The 21,978-nt window shown below is 41.2% G+C and overlaps 1 protein-coding gene across 1 annotated transcript; it reads right to left on the reverse strand.

The window, feature by feature from the left end:
• Positions 1-15,287: 15,287 nt before the first annotated feature.
• On the reverse strand, positions 15,288-21,317 carry LOC108413462 (uncharacterized protein C1orf232). The gene is made up of 4 exons (XM_017685980.2): positions 20,967-21,317; positions 18,399-18,476; positions 17,795-17,904; positions 15,288-16,108 (listed from the first exon to the last, which is right to left on the reverse strand). Exons 1-4 carry the CDS (start codon positions 21,045-21,047, stop codon positions 15,742-15,744), a joined length of 636 nt encoding a protein of 211 aa, XP_017541469.1. The 5' UTR covers positions 21,048-21,317; the 3' UTR covers positions 15,288-15,741.
• Positions 21,318-21,978: the final 661 nt, after the last annotated feature.

Genomic DNA, 21,978 nt, shown 5'->3' on the forward strand with positions numbered 1-21,978 from the left:
CAGTTTAGATCAGCTTGTACTGTATGCTTTGCTCTGTTTGCCCTGCAGGTCTCAGACAACAGGCAGTTAATTTACAAAAAACATTTAATCTAATGGTTCTTACTTTCTTCAACTCTTCACACACCTGGTTCTTATCATCGCTGCTGGGAACATTTCTGACAGAACTGCTCTGAATGATGTTGCTTCATTCAGGAAAATCACCCTTTATAATTATATGAAGCTGAGAAAATGGAATTGGTAGCCACCCACCTCAGCTTAGGGTTTGGTTTCATACGTCAGTGGAAATACCCCCCAAAATCAGCAGTACAGATTTGTGCTGCAGTCCTGTCTCTGATTGTGAAACACGGTGCGTCAATACCCAAAGGCGGGAATGCAGGTCTTGAGTAAGGCGCACGCTGGTACTCCTTTTGTGCATTTAGCTCAGACAGACAGACAGACACATACAAATTAGTTCTCTTGTCTTTGTCAGGGAATTTTCACTGACTTAGTACTGTACAAAGACCTCTCTTCTTAGGAAACAAGTGAGGAACACAGCTGCAAACAGGTAAATAAAATCTAACCCTACATGATAACACATACAGACTAATTACACACATTTATATCTCAGCTAGGTTGTGTCAATAAATTTCCCACCTAAATTCAAGTTTATTCAGGGGTGGTCATATTGCCTCATGCCATTTTGAAGGAGAATTCTTGATGTCCAATTTCCAGAGTTTACAGGCTATTTTCAGTTTTTAGGTTTTTAGGTTGTTACAGACCATTTTTAGTTTTTAGGTTGTTACAGGCTGTTTTTAGGTTGTTACAGTATACACATTTATTATACTGTTTAAATGAATAAAAATAAACTTACCATTCATCACTTAAAAGTAAATTACTCTCTGAAACCCATACATATCTGTACCAAGCGTAAAAGGTATGTAACTACCCTCATCTGTACTCTGAACAAGATACGTAACCTAAAAAAAGTCAGCAGGAACAATCCAAAAACAGCCACCGCTAAATAAAATCTTTAAAAGAGAATTGAATAATTTAGTGATTGAGATCTAAACAAAGCCTTTTGGAGTAGTTTAATGTGAAACCTTAGAGAAACCTTTTTACTCTGTGTCATGCAATGTTAAGGTTTGAGTGAAAACTAGCTTTCTCTTTAGGCATACGCATTGTGCACATTCTTATTGGATAGGCCAGGTGACGTCAGGAGGGAAACAAATGGAGAGTGAATTTGGCATGATGAGCTAAATTTGTGCTTTGCTAACGGTGTTTGTTTGTGACTTGAATAAAAGGTGAAAACCAAGAAGAGGTTGACCCACCGCAAATCATTACATGGTGTCAGAAGTGGCGACTTCGCATGCACAAAAGGGGAGAAGGAACAGAGGACCACGTCGAAGTTTCACGCACCTGAAGCATTTGACTTCACCCAGCCGGCTTCATGGCTGATCTGGAGACAGCGCTTCTCCCGCTTTCAGATTGCTACAAAGCTCGATCAAGAAGATTGTGATGTACAAGTTCACTTCTCTATGCAATGGGCAAAGAAGCTGAGCCTATTTTTAGCACGTTTGTGTTTACGGCAGATGAAGCAGCTATTATGATGCGGTGGTGAGTAAGTTTAATGACCATTTTGTGCCACGGTGCAATATTATACACCAGTGGGCATGCTTTCATAAGCGAGAGCAGTGGAGTGGAGAGTGTTGAGGCTTTTGTAAGGAGTTTGTACGAAATGGCAGAGCACTGTGAATTTGGCTAAACCAAAGATGAACAGATACGTGATTGTACTGTGATTGGGGTGGCTGATAGCGATGTATCTGAGAAGCTACAGCTAGAGCTGGAGCTGACTCTGGAGAGGGCTATACAGGTGGCACGCCAGGCAGAGCTTGTTAAAATACAAAACGTCTTCATGCGAGCACAGTGTGTTGACGAAGTGGGCCGCAAAAACAGTGTAAACCGTTAAGGGGCATGTGAGTGGCAAAACAAAACGCACAACAAAGTGAAGGCAGCACAGGGAGGAGCTGTTCAAGGTGCATACATCGGCATGAGCCTGGAGCATGTCCTGCTTAGGGAAAAAAAGTGCTGTAAATGCAATACGACTGGCCATTTTAAAGCAGTGTGCAAAACAAAAAAAGTGAAAGAGGTTACTGTCACCCAAGAGGCAAACAGCAGTCAAGATTCCTGGTTTTTGGGTCAAATCTCAGATGATGTTGACTTAAAAGATGAATGGCAAGTTAAGCTGCAACTGAACGGCACAAATGTGCACTTCAAAATTGATACTGGAGCAGACGTTACCATTATGTCCGAAAATTAGTTCAAAAGCTTACCACAGCAACCCCACCTGGAGGAAGTATAGGCCAGTGTGTGAAGCCCTGGTGGGAAACTAAACTGCCTTGGTAAATTTCTCGCTTCCACACAAAGAAAGGAGCAAACTTTTAGCTTTTGGATCTATGTGCTCAAGGGCCCATATACGAACAATCTGCTTAGCAGGAAAGTTGTTTGCAGCATGGGACTAGTACAGAGACTAGAGGAAGTTGAAATAGGAGAGGATTTGTTCGGTGACATAGGTCTGTTAGACTGTGAACCAATTATGATTGAGCTTTAGTCTGATGCTAAGCCGTACAGTCTCATCAGTCTCCGCCATATGCCCTTCCCAATGTTACCAAAAGTGGAAGAGGAATTAAGATGCATGCAACAATTAGACATTATTGAATAAGTCAAAGAACCTACTGATTGGTGTACACCCATGGTACCAGTGATGACAAGAGATGGAAAGGTGAGGATGTGTGTGCACTTGAAAAGACTAAATGAGGCTGTGAAACGGGAGAGATTTATACTCCCAACACTTAAGGACATAGTACCAAAGTTGTCAGGCGCTGCAGTTTTCTCCATACTCGACACATCAAGTGGGTTCTGGCAAATACCCCTTGAAGTCTCCAGTAGACTACATACATACTACAATGTAGTAACTACATTCATTACATCCATAAGCAGGTTCTGTTTCAAGCGTCTCCCATTTGAAATTATATCCGCACTTGAAATCTTTCAAAGACAAATGAGCATGCTTCTGAGGGGTCACTCAGGTACAGTGGCAGTGATGGATGATATTTTGATCTATGGTAGGGACAAACAGGAACATGACCAAAACCTCAGAGCAGTACTTCAGACAATAAAGGAGTCTGGGCTGAAATTAAATCGAGGCAAATGCCAATTTGGGAAATCAGAAATCCAATACTTCAGACATGTAATCAGGAAGAATGGCAACAGACCAGACCCTGGCAAAGTCAAAGCCATCACAGACCTTCCCAGTCCGATAAACATTACTGAACTTCGCCAGGTGTTAGGGATGATTAATTACTGGCAAGTTTCTGCCGGGGCTGTCTGCCGTTTTGCACCCCATCACCGAACTGCTAAGGGGTGATGCTGAATGGCTATGGGGGGGATGCCCAAAGACAAGCTTTCAATCAGGTCAAGAACATGCTAGTTTCGGCACCTCCTTTAACCTTCTATGATAGCAGCAAGCCTACGGTGGCGAGCACAGATGCTAGTAGCTATGGCCTTGGGGCAGCCCTCCTACAACAGCAAGGAGGAGAACTACGTCCAGTTGCTTTTTGCTCTCAAACGCTGACCCCGACAGAACAGCGATATTCCCAGATTGAAAAGGAGTGCTTAGCAGCGGTGTGGGCGTGTAAACAGTTTACACAATATCTACAAGGTATGGACAGATTTTCTCTTCAGACAAATCATAAACCACTCATTCCCCTAATAAATTCATATGACCTTGACCGGGCACCACTGCGATCTCAGCACCTGTTAATGCACTTAATGAGATTCAGCGTCACTGCAGTCCATGTTCCAGGGAAGCAGCTGGTTGTAGTGGACATGTCAAGAAATCCACTCACAGAAAGCAATCCAACCGACACACAGTTGGAATTGAAAGCTTACATACAAGCTGTTATGTCCACTAGGCCGGTGACTGGAGACAGACTGGACACACTTAGAGCTGCCACCCAGGCGGATGGTGACCTGAACGCAGTTGGCAAGTTTGTTCAGGAAGGCTGGCCCAGGGAAACATCCAGACTACCGTCCACAGTCCTTGGGTTCCATGCTGCTAGGACTCACCTGTCTGCTGTTGATGGACCTCTGCTGTACGGTGACAGAATTGTTGTCCTAGCACCACAGAGGACGGAGATTCTACACAGGATCCATGAAGGGCATCAAGGCCTCACTAAGTGCAGAGCACGCACCAATATGTCTGTGTGGTGGCCGGGGATAGGACATGACATCAAGATGGTAGAGACATGTGAATTCAGTCAACAAAATGGACCCACATGAAGGAGAGAGCCACTGATCGCTACCCCGTTGCCAGATGGCCCTTGGCAGAAAATAGCAGCAGATATATCTGAACAGGATGGCAACAAATATCTAGGTGTTGTGGATTACTATTCACGTGACATTGAGATAGCTCGCCTGTCAACACTTACTAGTCAGCTGGTGATAGCCCATCTCAAGAGCATGTTCATCAGATGGGAAATCCCATATGAAGTAGTGACTGATAACACAACTCTGTTCACTTCTGCAGAGTTTGTGAGCTTTGCAAAGATTGTATGATGTCACCCACACAACCTCTAGCGCATATTACCCACAGAGTAATGGAGCAGCTGACAGGAGTGTTGCTATTGCAAAGCGCATTTTGCAACAGCCAGACCCACAGCTGGCATTAATGAGTTACCGGGCCACTCCTACCAACGCCACCGGAATGAGTCTGGCACAGCTGATGACAGGTCGGCAGATCAGGAAGACTGTTCCATTCCTTCCACAAAAGCTGCAGCCAAGTGTCATCGATTATGAGCAAGTGCACAAGAAAGATCAGTGAAACAAGTGTGCCTACAGACTCTTCTATAACAGACGACACTCTGCACGCAACCTACCCACTTTGCAGCCAGGCCAGAGCGTCAAAGTTAAGCAGGATGGGGAGAAGGATTGGCACATGCCAGCAACCATCCTTGCAAAAACACCTGAACCCAGGTCTTATTTTGTGCAAACAGAGCAAGGCACCATAACACGCAGGAATCTGAGGCATCTGCAGAGTGCCCCTAGTCCATGAGAGGAACATGAGACTGTGCCAAATACCACAGGAGACAGCACAGAGACTTTGCCGGCTGCAAGTCCACTGGTGACCCCTGGCACTCCAGTACTGAAAAGCTCTCCTTCAATACGATTATCCCCTGTGCAACCTGCAACACACCCTTCTGTCCTGAATATGACTATGGCCAGGAAACAGGTCAAACCAGCCAGTTGGCTGAAGGAATATGTGCGTCCATAATTAACTGCAATGGGATAATTGTGCTGGTAATTCAAAATAGTTTCAGAGACTGACAGTTAAGGAAACAGTTCAAAGGTTAATTAAAGTGTATCTTTTGGGATGGACTCTATGCAGCATTAGGAAGTTTTTGTGCTTCTTCAGTGTTATTACTGGCTGCATGTTTTGTTTTTTTCCAGGAGGGAAAAGGGAATGACTTAAAGGGGGAGATGTCATGCAATGTTAAGGTTGAGTGAAAACTACCTTTCTCTTAGGCATATGCATTGTGCACATTCTTATTGGATAGGCCAGGTGATGTCAGGAGGGAAACAAATGGAGAGTGAAGTAGGGATGATGAGCTAAGTTTGTGCTTTGCTAACGGTGCCTGTTCGCGACTTGAATAAAAGGTGAAAACCAAGAAGAAGTTGACTCACCACACATCATATGCTCGGGTTTCTTTAAAGTGGTGCTCATGGGAATCAGGAATCACAAAATATACACAAATATAGCAGTGATATTTACTGTCCAAACCCAAACCAGCCATTAGGGGCGTACTTTGTGTACTTCTGGTGCCGGTCCCAAGCCCGGATAAATGGTGAGGGTTGCGTCAGGAAGGGCATCCGGCGTAAAACTTGTGCCAAAACTATCATGTGGATCACAGATATGATTGCCATACCGGATCGGTCGAGGCCCGGGTTAACAACGACCGCCTCCGGTGCTGTTGACCAGCAGGGTGCCAGTGGAAATTGAACTACTGTAGGTCGAAGACCATCAAAGAGGAGAGGAGGAAGGCGGGTTAGAAGGCAGCGAGAGAGAAGGAAAGGCAGGAGTGTGGAGGTTAGAGTAGGGACACTGAACATAGGGACAATGACTGGTAAAGTCAGAGAGCTTGCAGACATGATGGAGAGAAGGAAGGTAGATATTCTGTGTGTCCAGGAGACCAGATGGAAATGAAGAAGGCCAGGAACATTGGAGGTGGATTCAAACTGTTCTATCATGGTGTAGAGAGGAAGAGAAATGGAGTAGGGATAATCCTAAAGGAACAGCTTGGGAAAAGGATGGTTGAGGAGGATGGTTGCAGGCAGTTCAGGGAAAAAATACAACAGGCCCTTGGGGGCAGTGAGGAGCTACCTGAGGACTGGGAAACTACAGCTAAGGTGGTGAGGGAAACTGGCAAGAATGCGTTGGGTGTTTCGTCTGGTCAGAGGAAAGAAAACAAGGAAAGTTGGTGGTGGAATGAGGAAGTCCAGGAGAGTATTCAGAAGAAGAAGGCAGCTAAGAAAAAGTGGGATACCAGAGAGATGAAGGAAGTAGGCAGGAGTGCTGTGAGGCTAGTCGCATAGCGAAAAGAATGGTGGCAAAGGCTCAGGCCTATGATGAGCTGTATGAGAGGCTGGACAGTAAAGAAGGAGTAAAGGACTTGTATCGCTTGGCTAAACAGAGAGATAGAGCTGGAAAGGATGTACAGCAGGTTAGGCTGATAAAGGATAGAGAGGGAAATGTACTAGTGAGTGAACAGAGAGTGTTGAGTAGATGGAAGGAGTACTTTGAAGAACTAATGAATGAGGAAAACGAGAGAGAGAGGAGGACAACGGGGGGAGAGATAGTGGATCAGGAAGTGCAGAGAATTAGTAAGGTGGAAGTGAGAGCAGCTTTAAAAAGGATGAAGAATGGAAAGGCAGTTGGTCCAGATGACATACCTGTGGAGGTATGGAGATGTTTAATAATATTGTGGCATGTTTTGTTAACATGGAAGAGAAACCTGAATAAAGACTTAAGGAAAAAACTTTCACATCCTGTCTTTAATTCATCTAGTTTTCTTTAAATTTAAGTTTTCTTTAAATGCCTTCTCTTTTAGAGGGCATTGAATCCACTACCAAAATAGAATTAAATCCTATATTGGTTTTTTTTTTATCCCTTTAATTTTATATAAGCATGGTCAATATATACAACCCCATTTACAAAATAAAGTTGGGACACTGTGCAGAATGTAAATCAAAATGGAATGCAATGATGTAAACCATATATTTAAAGGAAAATACTACAAAGACAACAAATCATTTGTGGATGCAGTGATGAACTGTGTTCACAGACAGTGGTTTTCAGAAGTGTTTCTGAGCCCATGCAGTGATTTCCACTACAGGATCATGTCTGTTTTTAATGCAGTGCTGCCTGAGGGCCCAAAGATCAGAATTTGATATTTCAACATTTGTTGTCTTTGTACTTTTTTCAATTAAATATGGTTTAAATGATTTGCAAATCATTGCATTTTGTTTTTATTTTACTTTTTGCAGTGTTCCAACTTTTTTGGAAATGGGATTGTGTAATAACTTTATATTATAGTATATAATAAAAGTATGCATTTTAAATGCAATACTGCTGAACATTGGAAAAATTGAAGTAATAAGTAATAAAGTAAATTTTGAAGTAAAATGAAAAAATTATGCTACTTGCATAATGTAACAGTTGATTCTCAGGAACATGAGAAGGATCCATGTGCAGGTTAAAGGTGGTTTACTAAAACAGGGAAATCCAAGGGGCAAGGTCAAGGACAGAAAAGGAGGTCAAAAGCCAAAAAGCAGTCAGCAAAAAAAAACTGGCAAAAATATCCAAAAGGGCAAGAACAAAATTCAGTTCAAAGAGCAGACAACAGTCCAAAACAAACGCACACACACATGCACATAAACAAGGCTTGGTAAGGCAGACACTGAGGAACTGGCAATACTTCACAAAGTGGGCGTGAAAGAGAGGTTTTTATAGGATCAGGTGGGACTCATTACGCTTGTTGTGGAGACCATATTAAAACTCAGGAGAGGAAGACCTCTGGTGGCCAGAAGGGAGATCAATCAATCAATCAATCAACCTTTATTTTGACTCGGAAGTACATTGAGGGCAACCCTCATTTTCAATGCAGCCGAGCATTTACAAAAACAGGGATTGACGTGACAAAGAAAATAATAACTACATTTAATCATTTTAAATTAAAAGAAAATTTTAAATAACAGTGAATAAAAGATAAAAGTAGATAAAAAATAGAACTAAACCTAACCCTATTTAAATGGTAAGAAATTAAGATCAAAAATAGATAAGAAATGAGTAAAGTAATAGTACAATATCACAAATTAAAAAGTAATCATAAAAACTTAAAATAAAATGAGAGGAAATAAATAAATAAATAAAAAGAGATAAAAGACTAAGGAGAACTAATACAAAATAAAAGTTACGAATAAATAAGATTAAGTAAAACAGGTCCAGGCTGTCTGAAGGTGGTTTGATATTAAAAGTTTAAAATGACTGAGTGACGCTAGTGAGCCGAGTTTTAGTGTGTCCTGTAGTGAATTCCAGCTGGTGCTGTGACTAAAAGCAGATTTTCCCAGTTCAGTAAAAACTCTTGGTACCTGGCAGCTGATCCAATTACTAGAGCGAGTCTGATAATTACTGTTATTCGTAATCATCAATGAAGTGATATATTCTGGCAAAGGACCTGAGAGTGTCTTATAAATAAAAATCAACCAATGTGTTTCCCTTTGTCCCGTTAAAGAGGGCCACCCAACTTTCTCATACAGCTCACAGTGGTGAGTTCTGTACGGATCTCCAGTGATGACCCTCAGGGCAGAGCGATACACTGGGTCCAGTAATTTGAGGGAGCTGGAGGAGCATATTTATGGATAACGTCGCCATAGTCCAGCACTGATAGTAAAGCTGCTTCAACTAGTCTTTTTCGGGCGTGCGTGGGGAAACAGGATTGTCTATAAAAGTAACCCAGCTTCTGTCGCATTTACTGACTAGTTTATTAATGTGTGGTTTAAAACTGAGTTTATCGTCCAGCCATATGCCAAGGTATTTATATTCCGTGACTCTCTCAATAGTGGATCCTGCCAGGGTAGTAATATTTACAGTACTAAAATCAGTATTAAATGATCTGGAAAACAGCATGAACTTAGTTTTCGTGGCATTTAAAACTAGTTTGTGCTTATATAGCGCCACCTGCAGAGCATTAAATGAGCTCTGTAATTTTCTTGTTGCAGCATGAATAGAATCAGCTGAGCAATATAAAATTGTGTCATCTGGTGAATTTTGCAGTCTGAGGTTGAAGAAGAGGTAGCAATATCATGTATGTAGATATTAAATAAGACTGGACCCAAAATTGAACCTTGTGGTACACCTGTAGATACAGATACCAACTCTGATTTATAATTATTCAATGCCATGCATTGATTTCTGTCAGTGAGGTAGTTTTGGGTCCAGTCCAGCGCAGTTGCATCAAAGCCATCTTTTCTAAGTTCTGTAAAAGAAGAGTGTGATCAACTGTGTCGAATGCTTTTGTTAAGTCAATAAAAACAGCTGCACAATGTTTCTTCTGGTCTATGTCTGAATAAAGATTTTTTATGGTTGTTTAAAACCAGTGTCGTAGCAGAGATAGTGCTGTGACCTTCTCTGAAACCAGACTGATATTTAGATAAAACAGAATTTTTATGAAGAAATGATTTCAGTTGCTGGTTCACTAGAGATTCCAACATTTTTGCTAAACACGACAGTTTTGAGATTGGCCTATAATTATTCAGATCTGTTGTCTCACCACCTTTATGCAGAGGAATTACATGAGCTGTTTTCCAGACCCTGGGAATTCTGCAAGATAAAACTGAAAGATTAAAAATGTATAAAATGTATTCTAAAAATAATCGGGGCTGCGAGACGCAATAAAAAGGGGTCCAGCCCATCTTCTCCAGTGGCTTTTCGTGGATTCATTTTATCCACGGCATTAGCAACTAAATATGGAGAAAATGGCTGGAGTGAGTAAAGACCATGCGTTCTAGAAACAGTAGAGCTGAGATCAGTTTTATTCAATGGGTTTGTGCTATTCTTATCAAAGATGTGGCCGGCTGCAGCAAAATGTGAGTTAAAGGCTTTACATATTTCCTTCTGGGCAGAAATCAGCAGATCGTCAACTAAAACGCTTGTTGGAAAAAGGGGGGAATTATTTTTTAGAGAATTTACTATTTTCCAGATGTTTTGAGGGTTTCTAGTGCTGGTGATTAAGCTAAAGTAATTTTCTGATTTAGCTTTTCTAACAGCAGAAGTACATTTATTTCTCAGCTGTCTAAAGGTAAGCCAATGGTCTCTCTCCCCTGAGCGAGACCATTGGCTTACCTTTAGACAGTTGAGAAATAAATGTACTTCTGCTGTTAGAAAAGCTAAATCAGAATATTAGAGTCAGAGATTGCTGACACAAGCATTCAAGCCCCACATTTAAATTTTTGAAGGACCACTTTTTGCAGCAATAACTGCTTTAAACCTTTTGCGAAAGTATGTATCTTTTTATGTATGTATGTATCTTGTAGTCTTTTTACAGATCACTGTTAATGAGCCACTATAGGACATGTAGTACAGGCTTCAAGCTATACTATTAATAAAGTTTATGTGATGAAACTTCTACCACCTGACTTTCTGAAGTTTATGCTTGTGGACATAAAGTCATAGACATAAAGTCATAGAGTCATAGAATAAAGTCATATTCATAATTCAAATAAACAGAAAAACAATAAAAAGGAACAAGAATTTCTAGGGTCCATATTTTTCCTGGACACCTTCACAGCCGTCACAGAGACTCGTTAATATCATCAATTACATCATGAGCTCAATTTACTGAGCACTGTTTGGTCAAACCAGGAGCTGCTTTTTAACTACATATAATACTGGGCTTCCTTGAGGAGAGGCTTGGAGATGGGTAAACAAACAAAAACATCCAGAGAATCACTATTTATATATATATATATATATATATATATATATATATATATATATATATATATATATATATATATATATATATATATAAATCATTATTAATTAATATTCTATTCATTTTCTTTATTCAAATACCACTTTTCTCAGCAAATAAACACAAACTACACAAAGAAATAGATTTTGAAAATGTGTCTTGGGTGCCTAAGACTTTTGCACAGTACTGTATATCTATTTTACAACATGTGTAAGTTCAATTTGGATAGCAAATAAAATGCCTTGTTTGCATTATAGATATAACAACTCCTGATTCCTATCACAACCACTGTAAAATGCAATCCAAGTCACATCAAAACCACATCATCACACCAAAACATTATGAAGGACTGTTTACATCTCAACAACTAAATTATGCTGAAATTTTTAAAAATCAGTGGAATTCATCTTTAATAAGGGGCTGGTATTGTGGATCCATCTGAATTGCTTAAAAGTGGTTCCCTTGAATATACAGTGCAACATCATTCAACTCAAAATCACTCACTATGTCTGTTTCACTGGTGGACCAACCTTCAGTGACTTGCCATTGACCAAAACATCCGAGAAACACGAAACACTGCAGCCACTTACTTCCACCTGTAGTTCATAGCCTATGTGGATTCCCATGGAAAACACAATATTATCAATACCAGGTGTGATGGTCCGACGGAAAAGACACGTGGGTACGTTCCAGGTTGGGGTGCAAAAATCAGTGTTTATTAAATCCCAGTGAAGAAACCCCAATCCTACACCTGAGGCATCAGTTTGCAGAATAAAAGGCTTTGAAAAGTCAGGACTCTGCAAAATTGTGTCCTCACACAGAGCATCCTTCAGGTCCTGAAATGCCTTCTCACACTCCCCTGTCCACTTCACAGTCCCTGGTGCAGATTTCTTTGTGAGGTCTACCAAATTACATAGAAGACCTATTTTGGCTACCAGAATGTATACAAATCTAGGAGAACCGTTGGTCTGGTCTCATGTGAGAATCTAAGAATCTATCAATTTGGTCACAACTTTCACTGAAGCTACCTGACATTAGAAGCTGCGGACAGACATAAATATAGCGTTTATTCAAAATTAAGAATTCTTAAGAGTCCTAATTAAGAGTCCTAATAGATTGGTGGGATTCTTTAATTGGCCACTGGAGGTCTTTGGTCTGGTCTCATGTCAGAAACTAAGCAATGTGGGGCTTGGTCACGACTTTCACTGAAAGCTACCTGACATTAAAAGTTCTTTTAACGTAACCTTTCCTTTGAATTTGTCTCAAAATTAAGAATTTATAAAAATAAAGCAGCCTCTTTTGAGACATGAAAGAGTGGTGGGATTCTTTAAATGGATGATACTGGAGGCCAGCCACAAACAGTGGTTGGTCCTGGTCAGTGACTGGATGGGAGACCATACTGTGTTTATCAGGAGTTCAAAGCTTCACCAAACCTGCATTTTGAACCTAAACCTGAATACATAGATAACCAGTGTATATTAAAACATATTAAACGCTGCGTTCACGGCCAGTTTATTCATTTCTTACTGTATTTATTTAACTACTGTATTAAAGCAGTAGAACACTCGAGGAGTGTTATCACCAATAATGATTGACATAACAAATGCTATTTTATGATAACACACCCCCTGTTTGTTCTACTGCTTCAGTGGTCGCAGTTCCTTCCTCCAAATTATAGCTTCTTAACGAGCAGCTTGTTGCTACGTCAGAGTAACGAGCTCCGCCCACTCGCTGCTCAGCTGGCAGTTCGTTCTCCAGCTCCTTACACTAAATTCCCAAACTGTCGTCTCCACTGAGCAGCTTTTCAGTCGGTAGCTGTGACAGAAGAACAGCTGAACAACCGGGAATCAGCCAGAAATGAACCCAACACCAGCTGACAGTTAAAGTCCCTGACAAGTTAAAGTTACTACCTTATAATGTGAGCTAAGTGCTGGCCTGCCTGTTCAGCCCTTCATGTTGCCACCACAGTAACAAACTCTGCACAGTCCTTTAGGGATTCTAAGCTTCTTTGTTGGCAGCAGATAAACTATAATCTGTGCTAGTGGAGGAGTCTCAGGACTCAGGTTTTTGCCCCATGCAGTATTGCTGTAGTTTTGTTTGCACAGATGATTTCTGATGGAATAGCCACATCAGTTTAGAAATTTGCGATTGCAGATATACAGAAAAGTAACTTGACAACTCAAGTAAACTTCTTTACTCTTACTGGAGTTTTCTATTAAAATTTTCCTCAATTGAATTATCACACAGTAACAGTATTTCTACTTATGGAGTTTTTCACAAGGCACACATCCACAGCTTTACGACTAGCTTTATCTTCTCAGCTGGACTAAACAGCTTGCTTGGTGTCTGCTGAGGTGGAGCTGGTGCAGTCAGTGACTAAAGGACATCAGGCATTTTCTCTTTTCTTACTTGAAATTAGGATTTTATTTGGTCACAAAATAAAAGAACAAACAAAACAACTCATTCAGCATGACATTCAAAATGGAGAAAAACAGCTGGAGATATGAGCAAATAACTGACACCAGGCAGCATCGAGAGAATGTCTATATCCATCAGCTCTTTACGGTTTTGTTGTCTGGTCACTTGGCGGCTGATTCACTTTGTTGGATATTGAATTCGCTGATAAGTCTGAACTCAGATTAATCATGGCCTTGTCAGTGGTTTATGTTTGATTTATACTGATTGTCTCACAACTTGGAATACAATTAGAAGAAGAAGAAGCCAGAGAAGGAACAGGATCATCAGAACCACTGCGTAATGTAAATAAGGCAGAGATTTATTCACCCCTGAAGAAAAGTGTTCTTTGCCAGCTCTAACAGCAGCAACATCATTCCTATTTTGACTTTACATACAAATAAACACGTGATAATTGATATCAACCTAATATTATAAAGTAGATTCTGGATATTTGATCAGTAATTACTTCCCTGCTGAAAAAAGCTGGTTTGTGCTGCTCACCCAGCACAGTCATGCTGGTTGACCAGCATAACATAATCCAAAAAACAGCATATGTAGGATTTGCTTGTGACCAGGCATGCAGGTCTGTGTGGTGTTATTTAGCAGGGCTGATAATTAAGGCACAATTTTTCTGGAATAAAAAAATGAAAAATTAGACCTTTGTGTTGTCTGTAGTACCAGTTATGTAGTGAATAAATTCTTCTGTACAAGATGTCATGTCATAAGACAGTACAGTTTAATTACACAGACTTTGGTTTATTAAGACCTTTCATTAGCTATTTGCACTAATAGTTGAGTCAGGTATGGTGATCTCTGTTGTAAATAAAGACTGCAGTACATAATTCCCTGAAACGTGTGTTTTGCAGCAGTACGTTGACTAAAGGGGGACGCCAGCAAGAAGATTATGGGATATGTCCATAAAAAAACAACCAATCTAGATCCACAGAATCTGTTCATTTCTCATTAGTAGCCTACACTCTTTTAAACTAGCCCCTTTTCCATTACGCTACCTCCCAGATAAGCCAAATTTAACCAGAGACGAGGCTAAATGGCAAGGCCTGCTATTCAGTAGCCCCGTGACCTTTCATGACCACTTGCAAACAGGGATTCAGGACAAATTTTTACCATTGCAGCTTCTGAGCTAGCTAACCTTCATAACAGCCAAGGTACAACCTACTAACTAGCAGACCAGATCAGGGTAAGGCTAAAACATTTTTAAAAAGATTCCAGCTTGAAAATCATGAAATCATCTGAAATCATCATTCACAGATACGAATAAGACGATCACACCCTGCTAGCTAGCATTAGTATATGTAGTTTGGTAGCAGGCTAAATGGAATGTGTACGAAAAGCGCTTACTTTACTGTTCAGCTCAGCTCAGGCGTTACTTCAGAGAAGAGCTGCCGGTCAATACAGTCTTCAAGATTGGTCAGACACTAGATGTCACTAGAAAAAGAGGTCCTAAATGAACGTGTTCTCGTGGAGCTTTTGTACAAAACTAATGTATTAAATTGTTTTGACTTGTTTTCTCAGCACAGAATACTGTAAAATATTCCGACTCCGAGTATAAGACTTTGTAACAGTGTCATATGTGCATTCATGATGCCAGCAAGTGCAAATGGCTTTACTCCAAAACCAGCACCCAGCAGTAGTAGAAAAATAGAAAGATACAGATTTATTTAATATAAAATGCATTTTTCTACTTTTTAAAATTAAAGGAAATTTTTTCTCATGAAACTAGAAAAATATTTATTACATTTTTATACCTGTTTTGCTCCATTCACTACCAATGAGGCCTCACTTGCAGGCGCCCTCTTGTGGTTTGTCATATATTTGATATAATGGAAAGGAACAGGAAGTGGCTGCTTCTGCACTCTGATCAGTCTAAACTGCCATCTAGTGGTGGTATTAATTATTCCTTTATTTCTAATAGAAGACATCGTATATACACTGTTCACCACAGGGTTGGGAAAAAAATTAAGGCACTGTCTGAAGTTTAGATGCCCTTTCAGTCAGATCAAAGGTTGGAGGAGCTGCCTAAAGAAACAAACGCCATGAGATGTGTCCACAACAAGATGACAAGAAGAGATCTAGGTGTGCATCAGATCCCAGTGCACAGTGAAGGTTTATGGTGTAACGCTGTAGCTTGTGTTGACTAGATATGTGGCTTCTGCTTTGCTGTTTCCATCTCTGGCGTCTCTCCTCCGCTGTAACTGGTCTAGTTGCTTTTGGTCATACTTTTGCTTTTTATCTCAGCCAGTTTGCCTGTCACAAAGTTCCATTTGAAGGAGGATGCGTTGTCATTAGCCCCACCCAGAGAGGCATACTTTGAAAAGCTGTTGCCACACCCCCCTCCTTCTCCTCCTGCCTCGTTCTCCATCCCTCCCTGATTCCCCTCCTCTTGGCTCAGCCCCTCGGTTCCTGGCTCCACCCCTTCTTCGCCACCTGCCACATTTGCTGCAGCAGATGCTGCTTCAGCCTGTTTCATGGCAGCTGCCTGGTGCCACTTAGTGGCAAAGCTATCCCAGAATCCTGTGCCACGCTTGTTAAGCCGTGGGGGTTCCTCTGGCTTCACTGCCAGTGGGCTGCAGAGATAACGAAGATTAGTCACCAAAAAAACAAGTCAGACAAACTGACTGCATACAGACTGCCTGCTTTATTTAAAACACCTACATTGGGCTTCCACTCACTGGCTACATTATTAGAAATACCTACTTTGTACATCCATTTGCCAATTGGCCATTTTATGAGCTACACCTGCCTTATAGCTCCACTATGTTGGTGTACAATGGCAGATTGGCCCCGGGGAATCACACTCCTCAGCGTCTCTGGTAAGGTCTATGCAGGGTACTGGAGAGTCCAGCTTATAGTCGAACCTTGGATCCAGGAGGAGCAGTGCGGGTTCCGCCCTGGTCGTGGAACACTGGACCAACTCTTCACCCTCTCCAGGATTCTGGAGGGTTCATGGGAGTTTGCCCAACCAGTCCACATGTGCTTTGTGGATTTGGAGAAGGCATTCGACTGTGTTCCCTGGGGTATTCTGTGAGAGGTGCTTCGGGAGTACGGGGTACATGGCTCTTTGCTACGAGCCATTCAGGCCCTGTACAAACAAAGCAGCAGTTTGGTTCACATGGCCGGCAGTAAGTCAGACTCGTTCCCAGTGAGAGTTGGACTCCGTCAGGGCTGCCCTTTGTCACCGATTCTATTCATGGATAGAATTTCTAGGCACAGTCAGGGGATGGAGGGTGTCCGGATTGGTGACCTCAAGGTCACATCGCTGCTGTTTGCAGATGATGTGGTCCTATTGGGGACATCAGGCCGTGAACTTCAGCTTTCACTGGATCGGTTTGCAGCCGAGTGTGAAGCGGCCGGGATGAGAATCAGTACCTCCAAATCCGAGGCCATGGTTCTCAGGTGGAAAAGGGTGCAGAGCCCTCTCTGGGTCGGGGATAAGCTCTTGCCTCAAGTGGAGGAGTCTTATCTCGGGGTCTTGTTCACGAGTGATGGTAAAAGGGAGCGGGAGATTCACAGGCGGATTGGTGCTGGGTCAGCAGTGATGCGGTCTCTTTACTGTTCTGTTGTGGTAAAGAAAGAGCTGAGCCATAAGGCAAGGCTCTCGATTTACCGGTCGATCTACGTTCCCACCCTCGCCTATGGTCATGAGCTTTGGGTAATGACCAAAAGAATGAGATTGCAAATACAAGCGGCTGAAATGAGTTTCCTCTGCAGGGTGTCTGGACTCTCCCTTAGAGATAGGGTGAGAAGTTCGGTCACCCGGGAGGGGGGTACAGCCGCTGCTTTTCCATGTCGAGAGTAGCCAGCTGAGGTGGTTCAGGCATCTGGTTAGGATGCCTCATGGACGCCTCCCCCGAGAGGTGTCACAGGCAAGTCCACCTGGGAGGAGACCCTGGGGAAGACCCAGGACATGCTGGCGTAACTATATTGCCCAGCTGGCCTGGGAGCACCTTGGAATCCCCCCCAGGGAGCTATTGGAAGTGGCTGGGGAAAGGAAGGTCTGGGCCTCATTGCTTAGGATGCTGCCCCCGCAACTCGAACCCTGGTGAAGCCACAGGACTGCTGTTGTTCATCTCATGGGCTACAATCTCCAACTGTACATGAGCAAGGTGGAGCTACAAGAGAGTGGCCAGTAAGTATGCAATATTAAATCAAATCAACTGCAATGGTCATGCAATGCAGAAAATTGTAGTGCAGAAGAGTCTGAGTTCTAGGAGCAGAATAAGGTGAATGCTGAGGCCTTTATGGTCACTCACTGGTCTGCAGCAGGCTGGCTGTCTGACTCTGCCTCCAGAAGCTGGTGCTCATCATCTTTGCTAAAGAGAGCAGTCATACTTTTCCACCCTTTTGCCCCAACTCCCTGCATCTGAAAGAACAACCACACCAGCAGTCAAAGAGAAGTTTTATTAGCAAGAGACTATGAGTTGATTATATATATATATATATATATATATATATATATATATATATATATATATATATATATATATATATAGTTCTGATAATTGGGGTTACTAAAAAAGTCTTTATTTCAGTGCTATAATATTTGCATTCAAGCTACAACACTTGCCACTTTTCTAGCACCAGTGCTATACACTCAAAATGTTTATGTACAACCCTGTTCAAACTGTGTTGATAAAATCAAATAGATTTTATCTATAAAAGTGGACAGAACAGAAGTAGTGACAAAAATCAGGCTTCAAGATGTTACAAGGCTACTACTTTAGCTGTGCAATGTATCTTTTCCCATTTTATGGACACCAAACTATCTCAAATATATGGGGTAAAGGTAAAAAATGAAATGTTAAGTAATCCTATGGGTGGCATTAGCTGGGCTGGGTGGACTGTGTCCAGTCTTACTCTTTTAGCGAGTTGAGTGACAGTGCTTGGCCCTTCATCTTGCTGGACTGGTGTCATTTCTTCGGCTGCCTCAATCACCTAAAACAACACCCAAATACAGAGTTATAACAGAGATTCATGGCTAAAGTAAGATGGAGCAATATGACTGAGTATCCCAGGTTGTGGTCTTTTATTGAATCAGGTATGAAACTGCACTGATTGACCTCATGTGTCATAGAACAATGGTCACCAGTCCTCCAGACAGAGATTTACCTTAATGTAGAACTCAGTTTCAACTCAACTCTAACTCTAGCAATTCAAGGATAAATATCAGGTATGCAGTTATAAACACTGATTATGTATATGTTTCACTGATTATGTATATGTTTCACTGTAAGCATAAGTGAATTACAAACTATAGAAGTTAGGAGGGTTTGTGCCACTGCTCTCCAGTCTGTAAATGTCTTCATCTAGTGGCTCGTTAGTATAACCGCACATACACAACGCATTCCCACTGAAACCTGTAGCTAAAACAATAAACCTAACCAGACAAAACAGCCAAAAAGAAGATTTTTGGTGATGATTAGAGAAGAGTCTAAAAAGGCTAATGCTCTAGTCCTGCAGACTGAGTTGGGATTTGACCCCTTAACAGTTCAAGTTTAATACACACTTCTATAACCTAAGAATAGCTCAACCAGTTTGCATTGAAGTCCGTGTTAAGGGTTTAATCCATTTCACTGAGTATCATATAGTTACCGAATAATTCATCGTAAGATTAATTAGTGAATAATATGATGCAGTTTAAAGGATCATCCATTCTAATAAGAGAAATAATAACTCATTGTAAGTAAAAACATGAAGTAGTCATTGACCTATTTTCTTATCCACTATGTGCTGACACGCATAGATACTTGGACAAGTTATGTAAACTGTGATGGTTGCTATACTGCAGCTGTCTCAATTTCAGAGAGCCATTTAAATGGACAAAGCAGGACAGCTCCAGTGTCCAAGTGTTATTAACACATGCCCCAAGATTTACTACCCAAATCATCCCTGCTAATCATTCCTGCTAAATCTCTAGCATGGCATCCAGGATCCTGTTCAGGATCAAGTTCCCATCGGCTTTGAAGAACTAGGTCATTGTCCTTCGTCTAGGACAGCAAACACCTGCAGCATACTAACCTACCATAACTTGGACAGTTCAGAACCTTCTGCATTCACCCTCTTGCACCCTCTCCAATACATCTTTATCCAGTACATTTTCAACAGCCTATATGTGTCAGGGAAAATCAATGGAAAAACTTTGATCCTTGAGAGAGGAGAAAATCAAGCTGCTTCAGATCTGAGAACATCCACAGGTGTTTCTGTCCATCCTTCCACTGTGAGAAGACCACTCAGCACTGTGGGTCTGCAAGGATGTGTAGTTGATCAAGAAGATCATCATCAAACAAAGAAGCTGAACAATGGACTGACCACCCCAGAGTCCAGTCCTCAGCATCACTGAGTTTGTGATGGAGTTCTGAGTTCTGAGAAGCAGATAATTCAACCAACTTTTAAGACTGAAGGTGTGGAAAATTGTAAGTATCCTCAAAAGAATGAAAGCTGTAATAAAGGTAAAGTGTGGACACTAAATATTGAAATGACTGGTGTTTGTTTGTTGAGGCTTCTGTGAAAAGAGTGGTCTCTGATCTTCTGACAATACTTTAGTAATTTGTAAATGTGCCCCACTGTCGGCCTGTATCTATCTGGCTATAATTACAACATGGCTATGCATAATAAATATGCATCACCCTTCGCCTGGGACATTGATATATGGCTGCTGGATCACCTTAGTGAAGGCCAAGCGTTACAGTTGGAGCAGGTTTGACACTTATGTGGACAGTACACTGAATGTTCTGTTATAATGCTCTTTGGAAAAGCAAATAAAAGTAAAACCTGCATTTTCTAATGTAAATTAAAGTGTTGCACATTTTTTACTAAGTCAGTATTTATAGGAATCCAATATGCTCAGCCGTTTAAAGGTTACATGTTATATGTTAAATTGTTAAAGCAAACAAATGTTATATGGTAAATGTTAAAGCAAACAAACTGTAATTGTGCACTAAAATGTGCTAAATTTTGTTTTCTGTAGTGGGCTGTTTACTTATTATCACTTAGAAAATCAACAAAACTTCATTTGACTACAGGAGCCCAAACCTCTGCATATGACTGTATATTAATGTTAAAAATGAATTCTAGGTTATTTTCCATGTCGTTTCTGCGTTTGCCATGACATTTTGTACATGGTACTTAACATTTTCAAATGATGTAAAATAAAACATCAAGAAAATGGATGAATACACACATTGTAAAACATATCAACAATATTAAACAACTAATGGACAATCATTTTAGCTTCATCATCAGCCCCATTTGGTTCTATTATGGGCTCTGTTGGGTTCTGCCATGACAGGAAAACTGAAATGATTGTCTATGAGAGTCAATCATATGCTAAGATACAAAGATTATGAAAATGCCTAATCTAATATTTTTTAAGATTAATAACTGAATAATAAGCTTGCAGTTTAATGGCTTAATATGCCACCTTACCTCTTCAGCAGGGTCTTCCTCGGCATCAGGGTTGAAGGTTTTCATGACCTTGCTCTTGTATGCCTTAAAAAGTGGATTCATGGCTCCTTCTGAAAGCCTGGACAAGCGAAAACAGAGAAAGAGAGAAATCCCCCGTCAAGCCACCATCAACGGGATCCCACTTTAGAGGTCCTCAGAAGCGTCTCTGGTCCATCTGCAAACACGTCCAAACATCACCAAATGATGAATCTAGCCACACAATGGAAAGAAACAGCACTATTGGTTGCAGCTCCTTAGAGCTCCTTCATGGTCTCGTATATGTTCAGAAAATACCAGCTTGCTTGCAGAAGCTCTGGTATCTGTGTGAACAGCAGAAAGAAACAGTTACAGTGCTGGTCTCTCACACACACACACACACACACACACACACTCGCTCTTTCATGGTTCAGGACCTCAGCATCGGTTACCTGGAAACAGGTGTGGGTTACCTCATGAATATTTAAGTGGCTGCTTTTGAGAGCGGAGCTGCCATTGTTGGTCGGATGAAGAAGAACAACTAATGCAACTCAAACCCAAGCTGCGTTTCTCTAGGATCACTGTGGACAGTTGCATATGACCTTTTAGGTCAGGCTGTCCACATTATTGTCTGGAATTTTGTAGTGTCCACCTTTTAAATCAGTTAGTAACACTTTACTGTAGGGCAAAGGTCTTTGTAAGCCATTCATAGACCTACGTAAATATGTATAAACACCTCAGTAGGTGTCACTGGTCCTACAGGGTTTTTTTGCCAGCTTTATTGTCATAATATCTATGTGTATAGTTTGTATCCTGCCATTTTATGGGGAAAAATGACAAAAACTCACAGCTCAGTGAATGTCTCAGTGACAATGCTTTCTGGAAACTAAAAAAAATACACTGTAATTTTTAGTTTGTTTTATTCAGTAGAATCATTCTTGAATATAAAGTCTGCAAGTACTACAACACTACTGTTGCTTCAGTGCTAAGTCTTGGATAGAAAGAGGAAAATTCTTAA

This window comes from Pygocentrus nattereri, chromosome 24 (genome assembly GCF_015220715.1).
Source record: "Pygocentrus nattereri isolate fPygNat1 chromosome 24, fPygNat1.pri, whole genome shotgun sequence".
NCBI classification, from domain to species: Eukaryota; Metazoa; Chordata; class Actinopteri; order Characiformes; family Serrasalmidae; genus Pygocentrus; species Pygocentrus nattereri.

Coding starts and splice junctions, on each gene's coding strand:
- LOC108413462 (XM_017685980.2), bottom strand. CDS start 21,047: ATGAATCCACTTTTTAAGGCATACAAGAGCAAGGTCATGAAAACCTTC. Junction 18,477..20,966: donor AGGAAGACCCTGCTGAAGAG/GTAAGGTGGCAT, acceptor GTGTTGTTTTAG/GTGATTGAGGCAGCCGAAGA. Junction 16,109..17,794: donor AGCCAGCCTGCTGCAGACCA/GTGAGTGACCAT, acceptor TTATCTCTGCAG/CCCACTGGCAGTGAAGCCAG.